Source organism: Melozone crissalis, unplaced genomic scaffold, assembly GCF_028551555.1.
Source record: "Melozone crissalis strain CALT ecotype California unplaced genomic scaffold, PUWL_Pcris_2 ptg000023l_1, whole genome shotgun sequence".
Classification (NCBI taxonomy): Eukaryota; Metazoa; Chordata; class Aves; order Passeriformes; family Passerellidae; genus Melozone; species Melozone crissalis.
In genome coordinates this window covers 5,076,823-5,091,089 of record NW_026535801.1, presented here as the reverse complement: position 1 = coordinate 5,091,089, position 14,267 = coordinate 5,076,823, and the positions used below count along the sequence as shown (strand labels likewise).

Here is a 14,267-nt window from a genome sequence, read left to right as displayed (position 1 = left end):
ATCTTATTTTTTCTTTTTTTTTTCCTAAACGAGATAATTTGCTTGGAAAAGCCTCTAGACCTCCCGATACCCGAGGCACGGGGAGAGACAGCGTTTCACTCCTTTTAATTTAAGGGGTGTTTTCTTTGAGATGGTGACGAAAGGACAAATTTACAAAATTTTTGCAGGTGGAGGCCTGGCATTGGTCTGCATGGAGATCAGTGCAAGAGCTACCTGAAAATTAGACTTTTAGGGGAGGTAATTTAAGACAGGACTGCTGTGTCCTGGAGAGAATCATGGAATCACAGAGTGATTGGAAGGGACCTTACAACCCATCTCATTCCAGCCCCTGCCATGGGCAGGGACACCTCCCACTGTCCCAGGCTGATCCAAGCCCCTGGCCTTGAACTCTTCCAGGGATGAGGCAGAAGTAGGAATGGATTAAACTGATGATGCTGTAGAAGGGTTTTGGTGCTATTCATTCAGTCCAGTTTCTTTGGGAAACTTTCACTGTTCCTTCTTGTGCTGGGAAAATGAGGACAGGGAGATCTGGTAACTCCACTCCAAATCCTTCGTGTCTACAGCCGAGATGGCTTATGCTCCAACAGTACCTGCTGGTTTTAATGAAAATAAATTATGTTAGTGTCTTGCTAATGCCTGGTCTAAGCTGACCCAGCTCTGTTTAACAGGATGTGCTGATTAATGGGACTGGAACATCTTGAACATTGGGGATGGCAGAGACCTGCAGGGATTGGAAATGACATTTAAGTGATTTTCTCTTGGGTTTGACGCGTAACATGGAACGCGTTCCAGGTCTCTAAGAATGCAAGATGGGCAGAGAGGAACTTGGAGAGTGGTGATGCTGAGACACTTGGGCTGCAGAGAAACAGCCAATTAAAGGGGGTTTTTAATGAAGCACAGCAAGGAAGGCACTGTGTTCAGCAGGCATTTTCCTGCACATCAGGGAAGTAACTTCAGAAAGCCCATCCTGAGCCACTGTGTCGATACTGAAAGTCTCAGACCTGGTTTTGTTTCTTGGAAAGGAACTCTCAGATGTGAGCGTGCTAAGAGCTCTTCCAGGAACAGCCAGCAGTGCCTGGAATGCCGTGGCACGGTGGCCAGAGGGTCCTTGTGCAAGGCAGCAGCAGTCCCCATGGCAGCTCCCATGGCAGCACCCCACCCCAGCAGTGCTGCAGGGCACCACTCCTTGGGAGCTGCTGCCAGAGCAGTTTGGGGTGAGCAGAGTCAGCTGGATGCGTGGGGAAGGGCTGGAGCTGGCTGCTGCCAGCAGGGTGACCTCACCCCAGCGCTGGGAGATGCCTGGCCGGGCAGGAGGAGCTCCCCTGGGTACCCAGGAGGGCTGGGCTGCTGGTTTTGTGGTGTTCTATGGTGCAGAGAAGGGAAGTCACCTGTGGCAGTGGGGTGCTCGGCATGGAGGGCACAGCTGGGTTCAGTCTGGGTCAGGGGTGTTGGCTGGGTGCCAGTGGCACAGCACAGTCCCTGAGACAGCCTGCCTGTAAAACTGGGATGCTCAGGAACCCCAGAATGGTTTGGGTGAAGGGAACCTCAAAGCCCGTCCCATTCCACCCCTGCCATGTCCAGGGACACCTCAAACTACCCCAGGTTTCTCCAAGGCTGGTGCAACCAAGCTGGCCTTGGACACTTGCAAGGATGGGAAATACTGGATGTCACTTGGTATAGTGCCAAAACCCCCTGACCCCCCCAAAACTGAACTTGAGCAAGATCCTTTGGTGTAAGGGTGGCTGGTTAGGTCAGCATGGGCCTCGGGGGGGTTTTCTCCAAACCAGGGCATCTACTGCTTCTATGCTTCCATATTTTGGGGGCTGGGGCCAGGGGTTGCTGACCCTGTGGGTGATTTCCCCTCTGTTCTCTCTCCCTCCCTCTGCTACACAGCTTCCAAATAATTGGGAATGGTGGATTTTTTCCCCCCCTGGGGCAGCATGGAGCTGCTTCTTAGTAATCTGCTGGAGGCTTGGCTGGAGTGGGAGTGGAATTGATTGTGTGGGTTTTTTTTCCTTCCTGCTCCAAGACCACTTCTTGGCACCGAGGAATTTTTCTTTAGACTTCTTTGGGGAACAGATGCGTGAAGTACAGTTACCACTCATACATATGGCTTTTAAAATATGGAAGCTGTTGGACTGAAGTGGCTTCATATGGTGCTGTTGGAGGATGAGAATTAACATGGAATTTTGGGTTTCTGAGACGTGAATGTGTCGTTGGAAAGTTGTTTAATTGTTTTTTTTTTTTTAATAATGTTAAGTATTAATTTGCATCTTTATGGTTATTAATCCACGTAACGTTTACAACTCTGAAAATGACTCTCTCTGCAGCCCTTAATGCCTAAAATAGCATTGTAGTTTAATCTCAGGGATAAATAGGTTATATAATGTACAATTTAAATGGCTGTTAATCTTCATTTGCTAACGCAGACATCTTTTTCTTTAATTGCAGGTTCCCATTTTAAAAGCTATTGGAAGACACTCTGCCACCCTCTTGGATTACTTCCCATACGACTCAGCATGTCACTGTGCCCTGGATTTTACAAGGTGGCCATGATTTAATCCCCACTTCCCACTCCTATGTATTGGTGAAGCACTGGAGCTCTTTTGAGCTGCTGTTACTCCCGTGGCAGCTGATCTGTCTGCAATCCCTTCTCCCAAGGACTAGACATTGCCAGCAATGAGCTCCCAAAGCCATCCAGGTAAGGGCAAGGCCACTTGGAGTCCCGGCAGCGACCCCAAAACACAGTTTGGTGCATGAGCACACCTTTTAATTGTGCTGGAATTCTCATCCAGGCCCCCTCCCTCCCTCTCCTGCTCCATCTGATACCTGGTGTGAAGGTGCAAAGTGCTGTTGGTGTTACCAAGAGTTACAAGGGAAGTTTTACTGTTTCAGACTTCTGATTGTTGTAAAATTTGGGTTTCTAATGGTTGCATCAGTGAAAATAGGTATTTTCTAAGTCGTTAACCAGATATTTAATTTGTTAAATCCCTGCTGATGAGCTCTAATGATATGGAGTGTTCTTCCAAGGAATGGGCATGGTTCTGCTGCTGCCTTTATTGATATTTAAGAAACCTGTTGGACTTTTTAACAGGAAGTAATAGTTTTGCTGGAACAAAAGTCAATTGATCCACCTCAATGCTGTCTGGGGGATTATCCCTAATGTGTCTTGTAAATTGAGGCATGATTCATCACTACCAAATTGTGCATTTTTGTCTGTCGGGAGGATCTGTAGCTGCTCAGTTACCTGCTTTCCAGCTTAAAGGTGCCTCACACATTTGTTTTTGGGGAGTCTGGGGCAACTTTTGTGTTAGTTAGAGCTTTGTGAGAGGAATTTTAATTGTGCTTGGGCTGTGTCAGTTTATGGTACAGAACTGGCTGCTCGGAAGCAAATAATCCAGCAACAACAAGGCATGTGGAAGGACTTATTTCACTCTGCCTCTGGGAGATTACTCTGTGACTTCAGTTTAATCAGGTTGAGGTTAACAATTAAGGCTGAAGTGCTAAAAGCCACAGAACAGCCCCAAAGATTTAAGGGGGAAGAAATCCTGCAATAAATAGGGGTGCTGGAGTCTCCATGCAGCAGGGGGAGATCTGTCCTTCTCCTCACAACTGAAATGAGTTTATGAGTCTCTGAAATCATCAGAATGATCAAAAAGACAAAAACAAACCTGGCCTCTGCTTCCATATTATAGCAGTGTTAGATGATGAAATTTGCTGGTACTCTGAGGAGTTGAGAAATGTGTGTTTGTATGAATGCAGGTGTTTACTGGAGACACGAATGCAGAGTGATGTTTTTCAGGAGCTCTGTTCGTCAGATAACAGATAATTGCTGTTTCAGTGTTGCCATGAGTCAGGAGCGAGGCTGGGCAGCTGTGGCTGCCTGCTTTTCTCTCCTTGTGGTGGTGGGACACCTTAAACACCCACCTGCAGTGCAAGCCCAGCCGTGGGTGTTCCTTGGCTCCTCAAGGAGCTGCTCTCCCGAGCTTTGGGAAGTGCTCATGTCCTTCCTGGTTGGGCTATTGCCAGTGGAAGCCTGGTGCTGGTTTGCCTTGCTTCCTTCCATAATCCATCACTGAACACTTGTTTCTCCTGCCCCTTTCTGCTGCTTTGGCTCAGCGTTCCTGTAGATCCAAAAATCAGCTTGAGCTGTGTTTTTCTGAGGACTCTTTCTAGAATGGTGCTGAGAAGGGTGGTCTGATCAAAAGCCAGGGTGCTGCAGCTGGGCAGGATGCTGCTGGATACCCACCTTGTGCCCTTCCTGGGTGCTGAGTTCTTACTCTGGTTGTACTTCCAAGGGTTGGGTTGGAATTCTGCAGTGTTTTCTGGTGGCTTTTCACCCCTGGTGTTCTTGCTGCTAGTTTCTCTTTCAAGAGTCAGTTGTATAATAAGGAGCAGAAATATTTCTCAAGCCTTGCCAAAGATGACATCTGGGCTTCTCATGTCAGTTATCATAGCCATGTTGATTATACGGCTACAGGTAATTATTCCTAATGATGGGCATTGTTTAAGGGAAGGCTCTGGCTTAACTCAAGAGCCCATTAAGCCTTGCTTCAGTGGGTTCAAGCTTTCTTCTCTAATCTTCTCCAAGGCCAGCACTAATGGGATGTTTTAGGAGCTGTGCCATGAAATTGTTGCGGCATAGATGAATGGAAGTGGTTTGGGTTGGGTGTTTTTTTCTGTGCTTTTTTTTGATTTTTTCATTTCACTCTGCAAAGCTTTTGTGAGAAGTGTTGGGCACTGAGAGCTTCTCACCGAACAAGGTGGAAAAATACGGAGAAGATTTCAGCTGGCTAAGAAAAGTGTGACTCCTTCCCCCACCACTGCCTCTTCTTTTGTTGTGTTTTGGGCTGAGATTCTGTAGGGAATAAGAAATAGCTTTTGGAGAAGAAGAAGAAGAATACCCAGGTGGGAGAAAACTTCCTGGGAGGCATCACGTGGCCTTTGGCTTTTGGCAGAGGAGTCGCCGCCTCTTCCAGCGCTGGAACAAAGCTGGAAAAAAAAGACGCTGGGATTGTGCTGCGAAGGCTCAAGTTGCTGCGAAGTATAATTAAGACAATTAGGCTAATTAAGATAACATTTAGGATTATGACAAAGCTTGGAGGGGTGGGGGAAAGCATGTTTAGTTTCACTCCTTAACCTGTTCGCGTTGGCCACAATTTAGGCTTGCCTTACATAACCCGTGGTGCTCACCTTACCCAGGCTGACTGGGTTGGGAGTAGGTGTGGGGTGTTTTTATAGGGTTTTTAAAATGTTTTAGGGTTTTTCCCCCTTCTCTTATTTACCTTAAATGATTCCTTGCAGTTGCGTTCTACCTCCCCCCTTAATTTTCAGTGGCTTGAGTTTCACTATCGTTCTCTTCTTTAATCAGTAAAGATTGTTCTGCTGATACTAGTTATACATAAAGATTAGTTTTAAAAAACCAAAACACTTAAAGTTAATCACTCAACTGATTTGTATTTGTTTAAAGTTCACTTTCCTTTGTAAAAGCTGAAAATCTCCATGTTCAATGAAGCGTTTTGTTTATGAAATGTTATCCTGCAGGAATTAACCAGTCTGAATGCAAATGCTCCATCCTTTCTTCAGAGCCACTCTTGCAGAGATGCAAATTTCAGCTACATTTTGCAGTGCTGAATGTTTGATAATTAGGAATATTGAAGTTTTGAGAATGAGCTGCCTGGCTGATAGGGCACAATCTGCAGCAGGGATCATTAGGGCTGAGAGGAGCTCCCTGAGGAAGCAGAGAGCTCCGGGATCACACGGCACCGGGAGAACGAGTTGGGGAGTCACGTACTGCGATCTGCTGGGCTGATAAGGACTTCTGCACGGGCCTTTATCTGCAGCCAGCCACTCTGCTGCCCTGCTCCACAGCTCAGTGAGGCGTGGAAAGCCATTTCATGCAGCACACACACACACACAGGAGCTCTCCCCATGAGCATCTCCCAGCGTTTTGCACGGCGCGATAAATATTTGATGCGTTCTCTTTTTAAAGATTAAGAAGTTTCTGTGGAGATGCATTTCAAGGCGGCTTTAAATGACACTGACCTACTTTCTGGTAGCAATGAGGCTGTCTGGGGAAGTTATCTGGGGGCAAGAGCATCATTTCAAATAAGCGTAGGGACTGTGGGGGGTGAGCTCCGGCCCTTCTCTAGCAGGGCTGGGTGCTTTGTGACTGTGGAAGAACACCTGGACATGGTGTATGATGGAGCCATGGAATGGTTTGGGTGGGAAGGGGCTGTTAAACCCACTCCATCCATGGGCAGAGACACCTTCCACTATCCCAGGTTGCTCCAAGCCCCCTCCAACCTGACTTTGGACACTTCCAGGGAGCCCTGCTTCCTCTTACCAGGTGCTCTGGTTTTACTGGATTATTCTGGACTGGGAATTCAGAGGCTGTTCCCCTGAGCAGCCTGGTCCCCCAGTTTTTGGGGGGACTTTGGGGTTGGCTGTGGGGTAAACTCCGCAACAAGCTCTGGTTAGAACAGCTGGAAACTCCAGCGCATGGAACAGGCCATGTCTCCATTCACTTTTCTTTCTCCAGCCCTCTACAGAACACCTTTTCCACCTCCATTCCTGTTCTTACCCATGCGGGAGCAGAGCCTGTCCTGGATTTCCTCTAGGAACGGTGTCATTTTGAGGTCCTTGAAAGTTTTAAGTCTGCTCCCACTAAACCTGTGAAGTTTTCACTTTCTGGAGCTTCAAATAGTTGGGACTTTCTGTGCAAGGGTTTGATTGTACCCTCAAAAGAGAAGAATAGTTTTGTGCTTCACCTTGGGGTTCAAGCTGAAGTTCCTGCTAGGTCAGTGTCCCTGCCAAGTACATTCCTCTCATTTCTGCTTTTTCTTTAAATGCAGTTCTTGCACTTAGGAATTCTTTAAAAGCCTGTTTCTAAAGTAAGTTTTTTAGCCTGTGATGTTTCCTGCAGTGCAAAGATGAGAAGCAGGTACTTGTGATGAGAGGCTGAGAACTCTGGATTATTTTGAATGAAGTACAGGTTAGGGGAAGGATATAGGAAAGGTTGTACCTTTAAAGTCAGGTGATTCTGTAATAATGTTTGAGATAGTCCTTGGGATCTTGTGTCCCACTTGGAAAGGAGACAGACCTTTTTCCACGAGGTTACTGCATTTTTGTTATTCACTTTTAGTCAAGCCCAGTTTGCCCTGTGTCTCATACTTCCCCAAATTCAATCTGCTACCAGAAGAGTGGATAAACAATTGCAGTGAGGTTTCTTCTTTCAGTGTAGTGTTTAGTGTATCTTTTTCATCCCCTGACATCTGCAGAAGCTGCCTTTACAGTCAGAGGATAGCTGGGAGCGAGTGAATGTGGAGTAGCAGGTGCCTGACTGGAGAATGAACAATTGTGGAATTGGTGATTCTCCCATCTTTCAGTAAAGCTTTGCCAGTCCCTTTCTCCTCATAGCTTGCCATGTACCAGGAATTCCCCCCCCCCCCCCCCCACTTTTATTTCTTTATTTTATTATTTCTATTTAGGCCATTAAGCAGGGAAGGCCTTGACACCTGCACTGTTTGAGCTGCCAGGTGGAGTGGTCAAACCACTGAGAAATGGGGCACACAATTTATTCTTCTGCTAAGAAAACAAAAATTAATCCATCAGCAGGTCTTTTAAAGGTTTTGTTTCCATAACCAAAATCAAATTAGTGTTGTTTCATCAGTTACTGGGGAAATCTAAAGATGCAGTGCCCTGCCTTGCTTTGAGGTGCTCAGTTCCCCCTGAGGATTGCTGTCACCCTTTGGCTTGATGGACTCATTTGCTCAGGTGTGGGAGCAGGTTTTTAGCCTTTCAGAAGGATGAGGCTGATATTAAACTTCATACCTATTTAAAAGTGATTTCCATGTGGGAATAATCCCAGGTGGGCTTTTCTGAGACCCTCCTGTCTCAGCTGGAAGCCACCGCTGGTGGCAGCAGTGCTTGTGGGAGTTCCCAGCAGCTCCTGAGTGTGTTTGGGGTTCAGTGGGGCACTGCTGGTCCTGCTTTGAACCCTGGCAGCACAGGCTTTGCCAGGGAATCTGCAGCCAGACTTAATCTTCTCCGTGTTTGTAGCTGCCCTGCTCCACTTTGATGTTGCAAGAAATGTGTTGGAAGCTTGAGTTGCCAAGAGTGAGGAGGTTCTGCCAGGATGGCTGGGCAGGGTCAGCCCAGGGAGACAGGAGCCTGACCGCAGCTACCTGTGGATACCTGGGGAAAGGGGGGAAAGACAGGCAGGATTGTGACAACAGCCATTAAATACACCCTCTCAGCTTCTCTCTTGTGTGATGTGGATTTTTAGAGGGGCTGATGGAGTAAATTTTACTTTTATTTGTTGTTTTGTTGTTTCTTGGGGTTTCTTTTCTGTCATTTTGGTTTTACCAAGGGCTGAACAATCCCAGCACTGAAAAACAACTTATTTTGCTGACTTACTGTGACTGTGCTCACAGGGGTTCTTGGGTGAGGGAAGAGACGAGGATCTGACTCCATGTTTCAGAAGGCTTGATTTATTATTTTATGATACATATTACATTAAAACTATAGTAAAAGAATAGAAGAAAGGATTTCATCAGAAGGCTAGCTAAGAATAGGAAAGAAGGAATGATAACAAAGGTTTGTGGCTCAGCTCTGTCTGAGCTAGCTGGGCTGTGATTAGCTATTAATTACAAATATTCAACATGAGCTAATCAAAGATTTACCTGTTGCATTCCACAGCAGCAGATAACCATTGTTTACATTTTGTTCCTGAGGCCTCCCAGCTTCTCAGGAGGAAAGATCCTAAGGAAAGGATTTTTCATAAAAGATGTCTGCGACAGACTTCCCTGTGAACAGAGCAGAAGCAGAGTGCCTCTCCTCCAGGAGAAACTCCCCAGCAATGCAGAGCTGCTTGCAGTGGAGGGGACGGCTGGAAACCCCCTGTGCTCTGTGCGAGGGCTGGGATCAGCAGCGCGTCGGAGAAATCGCAGCCGAATTCAAAGAAATCATTTGGTTTTTTGTTTTAAAAAAAAAAAAATCAATCCTGACACTTTTGCTATTCTGGAAGCCCTTGTGCTGCCAAACCACATAAATAGCTTTATGGGGCAAATGGTGATGGGAGCTGTGAGCTGCCAGCCTTGGCCTCAGGTGCCTGTTTTGTGCTCCTGTGATCCCACCGGGATCAAACCCCACGGAGCGAGGGGCTGGGGGCTCTGTGTGTCCCCCCGTGGGCTGTGCTGTGGGTGCTGAGTTTCTCTGGCAGTGCTGCTGTCCCTGAACTCCCGTGTGGTGACTCTGTGTCCCGTGGGGTGACTCTTGGTGTCACCCGGGGTCGATGGCCCCGGATCAATGCGGGGCTCAGCAAACGGCAGCGGCCGGAGATGGGAATCGCGGCCGCGGCTGGGAGATCTGCTCACGGATCTGAGGAGGGCAGCTGGATTCTTTGTCTGCTGCTGGAAAGGTGGTTTAGGCAGCTCTGATCAATTGACAATTCTTCAGGCAGGAAACCCTTAAAGCCTGGTGGTGATGTTAAAATAATCCATTGAGAATTGTGTTTCGCTCTTCTGTTTCGGCATTCAAAACTTGCACTTTCTACTCAAGCGAGGCTTAACCCTCTCTGTTAACTGTGACCTTTATTTTATGCTGCCTATAAAGGGAAACAGTTTTAAATGTTTTTTTCTTCACTCCTGATCTAGAAAATGCATGAGCTGCTCCTGTGGGAAGACATAAAAGCCTGAACTAGACCAACCCTCTCTTTTCTGGTAATAAAATCATCCAAAACAGTAAAAAAGATCATACACCAAACTCCACAAGTCCATCCAAGTACTGAATCCTTGACGTCTGTCGCTTCAGGAAAAATCTCTGCAACTTCCCAGAACTTGCTTTATTCTAACTAAGGTGCCAGTGGTCTCACAGAACCTCTGCCAGGGGAAAGCATGTGATCCTCACAGCTTACCAAACCCAGGAGAAGGGCTCTGGCATCTCTTCCCTGCCAGCAGCAAGAATCTGATTGGCATTAGATGGCTTTTTCCCTTCCTTTTTTTCCTTTCCAGCAGGTGCAAGGCCTGTTCTGCAGGCTCGTAACTCTTGACAGGTTTATCGTGATGTCTTCTTGGCAGGTAGGGCTGATGCTATTCCTTCAGCCTGCATTAAAGATTCTTTTCTTTTTCATTTTTTCCCTTCAAAGTGGAGCTCTGTGCAGTAGCTCTTTCAAGGAGGTGATGGGACTGTTGCTCCCGGTTTCCTTCTTTTTTATCTTAACTGCAGTGGGTAGAGCCAACCTGAAGGGTCACTACACCTTCACCACCTCCCCCAAATAAACTTGAGACAGGTTGATCTGAACAAACACAGCACCAGCTTGTGTTGACAGAGCTTTGGGAAAGCTCTGATTCATTCCTCTCATGTATTTTCTCTTTCACAAGGAAAGTTATGCAGGCAGTTCTGCTCAGGCACTGCCCGATTCCTGAATCCTTCCGAAGAAGCTGCTCTGTGGAAGTTGCCCTTTTAATTTTTTTTTTTCTTCCCTTTCCTCTCTTTTCAGCGCTGTTTGTCATGGGAGACCTCAGCCTGTTGTTTTTAGCAGCTCACCAAAGCGCTTAAGGAGAATTCCTCCTCCTCCACTGATTAATTTCTGGCATGGAGCACAAAATAGCTCTTGCGTCAATAAATCGTCACAGCCCTCGCTTGTCTCTGTCAGCGTAAATACTCTTGGACTCCAGCGTGCCCCCAGGCAGGCCAGAGGTCCCAGCCTGCAGCTGCAGGGTGGTCGAGTCCAAGGGTGCAAGGCTGGGCTGGCAGAGCTGCTGCAGTCTGTGCTGCCAGCCCCTTCACCCCCCACCCCTCCTTAACTTGTGGAATTCTGCTCTAGTTATAAAGATATATATTGTTCTGCAGCTTAGGACATCATGGGTTTGGGTGCATCTGTTTGATTTGCAGGGAAAGCAGGAGTGTGTTTGTGCCTGTGAGCAAGGTTCTGCTCAGTGACTCCCAGCCTTGTTTCACTGCTTCACCTCCCATCACTTGGGAGGCTCCTTCTCAAGCTGCTTGCTCAAACTTTTTTTTTAATTTTATTTTTTTAATTTTATTTTTTTAATTTTATTTTTTTAATTTTATCTTTTTTTTTTTTTTACTGGCATTTCTGGTGTTTGCTTTTGTCGGAGAAAACGGTGGGATAGCAGTTGCACAAAAGAACGTGATGTTTTGGGAGCGATTGCCCAAATCGTTGGGCAACAGGGACTTGATCTTTAGATGTTCCGGCCACCAGATGAAAGAGACTTTCTGCAAAGCCATTTGCTGGAACAGCTGTTGTGCAAACAGCGTTCTGAACGCTGCTGGAAATGGGGAGGGAGGTGAGAAACCTGGAAAGTGGGTCAGCTCCTGCACTTGGAGCTGCTGGAGGCTGGGACCATCCATTGGCAGCTTCAGAGTGGGGATGGAAACTGCTGGATGTCTGCAGAGGTTTCTCCTTGGAGAATGGCCTGGTGGAACTGCTCTCTGGCCTTTCCTGGAGCACATTCCTCCACCCACTGCCCCCACAGCTGCCCTGCCTCTGAATGGAGCAGTTGAGCAGGCTTGAGAGTAAGAATGGTCTGGAAGTGTTTCTAAAATTTAGATTTTTTTTTTCATTTGTTATTCTCTTATCTACATCTAAATACAAACACGAACTGCTGGTGGAGGGGTGGGGGGAAATTCCTCAATATCCCACCTGTGGATGAAAACTCTTGGCAGGTATTTTTGCCAGTTTTGAGAAATGAGCTGTAGCTGCTCTAAACCAAACTGTTCCATTATAAATTTCTGCAGGTATTCCTTCTGTCCTTTGAAAAACAACCCATTCTGTGCATGCCAATGGATCCACAGAAGGGGGGACTTGATGGGATTTGGGTTTGGAAGGGAGACCTTGATGGGATTTGGGTTTGGAAGAAATTCCAGAGGTGGGACACCTATTTTGGGGAGAACACTGTCTGCTCCAAGGTGACTTGCATTGCCAGAGAGGAGACCATGGCTGGCTCTCAGCCTCATGCAGGGATTTGATAAACTCTGTATTTTCTAGGATTTCTCATCTTGTTCCCTTGGCCTTCCTCTCTGGAGCTGCAAACTAATATTCACAGAGAGATTTATGTGTTTTGGCCAAAATGCAGAATGTGTGCAAAAATAACCCTGCTGCGCTTTTCCCCCATAAGAGCTTGAGGTTTGAGAGTGAAAATGCAGGTTTAAAAGCATTTTCCTAATCAGTTTGTTTATTCCTTGGTCAGTGATGTGCAGGGTGGTGCTGAGGGAGCCACAAGGGGTTGAGGTTGGAGGAAAAGGCAGCGGGGGTTGTGTCACTGGGACATGGGGTGGTTGTTGCTTCTGGGAGCTCTCTGGGATGCCCATCCCACACTGAGGAGTCTCTGAATTAATTCCTTTGTGCCTGAGGTAATTTTTCTTTTCTTGTAAAGCACTGAAGCAGGCTGCTCAGTGCAGTGGTGGAGTTGCCATCCCTGGAAGTGTTCAAAACACCACGTGGACTCTAAAATTGAATATTTCCTTCCTATTTCAGCTTGTGTTTCACAACTGGGGCTGCTTTCTTCAGGAGAGGCAGGCAGGAGAGTCCCTTCAGGAGCCACCAGTCCCCAGAGCTGGGCTCTGTATTTGCAGCAGCCCAGCTTGCCCTGGGATGAGCCCTCCCTCCTGGGGAAAGTGAGCTGGGATAAAGGGGTCTGCTTGTGGTGTCTTGTTTGGCTTTTCAGGCTCCTGAAGCCAGAGAGCTCTGCAGAAGGAGCTTGTTTTTATTCAGAAATAATGATGGAGTATTTGGTTTAGGCACATAAACATTTGTGGCTTGAGCAGGCAGAGGTATGATACACACTTGTGTTGGGAGATGAGTTCTGTCTCGCTGGAAACTCCTTTTTCCTCTTGCAAGAAACAACTGTGGGACTATTTCCTTTGAACATCAGTGGGTTTTTCACCCCCCAAAATCTTCACCTGGTTTTATTTTGCAGTAAGAAGCAGTAGGTAGTGTTTAGGAACTGTTGTTGGTGAGATTGTATCTGGCAAAGACACCATCTCACCAACAGCTTTCAAAGATTTTGAAAAAGGCAGAATGCTCAGTATTTGCTCCTTTAGTATTTCTGCTTACTGTTTCCCACCAAGCCTGTGTTTCCATCGTGTCTGTGAGCTTCACTGGCTTTGTCACATTTGCAAGTTGTTAATAACATCTTGGTTTGTTAATATATTCTCAGTATTGGCAAATTCTCCGTGATTTATCTGCTTAGATCTGCGTTATTCACCGCTCTGCCTCTTCCAAGTTAATGATTTCCCTGACTAAGGATACCTTTGTGCACAGGGAAAGATGCAGGGAGGAAAAATCCGCCTGGGATGTTTCTCCTCCCTCCTCTTCCTCCTCCCAAACTGGAACTAGTGGAGGCTGCTGGCCACTTTCACTGGTCATCTGCTGAGTCCTTTAATTAGAATGCTTCTGACTCGGAGCTTCCACATCTCCTGGCTCAGGCCTCGGGTGCAGGCAGAGCGTTTGAGCTGTGCTGTCTCTGGTCCCCAAATTATAATTTCAGCTCAGGCCTTTTTTTAGATATTGGGACAGCGAACTGAAGTGTGTGGGGTGTTTTACCCTTCAGCACTGGGGGGCTCACAGAGTGCTGCTGTGGGTGCAGGGTGACAAATGCTGCCACATCTAATGAGGGATCACTCCGAGCATCCCGTGCCTTGCTGTGTGGCTTCTGCTGGCCTCTGCCTGGTGCCCTCGGCCAGATGTTTTGTCTGGCAGCAGGGAAAGCTTGGTGCTGGTGGGAAGAGCTGAGAGGGATGGGATGTGCCGGGTTTGGTGCCTGGCATGGCTGTGGCAGCTCTTCCATGGTTGCCAGGAGTGCCAAAAGCTCTGGGGCTCGCTGGGCACGTGTGGCTGTGGATGAATTGCCCTGTGCTCCAAACGAGTGGCTGTACACGGAGCAGGCACATGGCACAGCAGCTCTGCTCTCAGCAGGTGAAGCTGCAGCAGGGAAACACCTCAGGCTCAGGAAGACACAATAGCAGAGTGCTGTGAGGCTGTGAGGGATGTGGGATCCGTGCTACCGGAGGCTCAGAGGCAAAAATAGCATCATTTATAATAGTACAGGGGAAGGCTCCTGCGTGACGCCTTTGCATTCTGCCAGCCTCTAGTGAATGGAGGAGTAGTTTGCTTACAGATGACAAGCAGGGATGAATAAGCACTTAAAAAATTTTTGGTGCTGGAGAAACGGCTTTTCCATCTTGGCCCCTGAGCTAGTCAGCCTTGCAGTCCCTTTCCTCAGAGTGTTGCTTGCTGCTTGAAA

General features: G+C 47.3%; 1 protein-coding gene across 6 annotated transcripts in view; it reads left to right on the top strand.

Moving 5' to 3' along the window:
• The window catches only part of HDAC4 (histone deacetylase 4), a 182,438-nt gene that overhangs the window by 22,704 nt on the left and 145,467 nt on the right, over positions 1–14,267 (top strand). For all 6 annotated transcript variants that reach the window (XM_054277583.1, XM_054277580.1, XM_054277581.1 and 3 more), the window contains exon 2: positions 2,452–2,701. In XM_054277583.1, coding sequence (XP_054133558.1) covers positions 2,680–2,701 — 22 coding nt within the window. In that variant the 5' untranslated portion in view covers positions 2,452–2,679. The remainder of the gene's footprint in view (positions 1–2,451; positions 2,702–14,267) is intronic.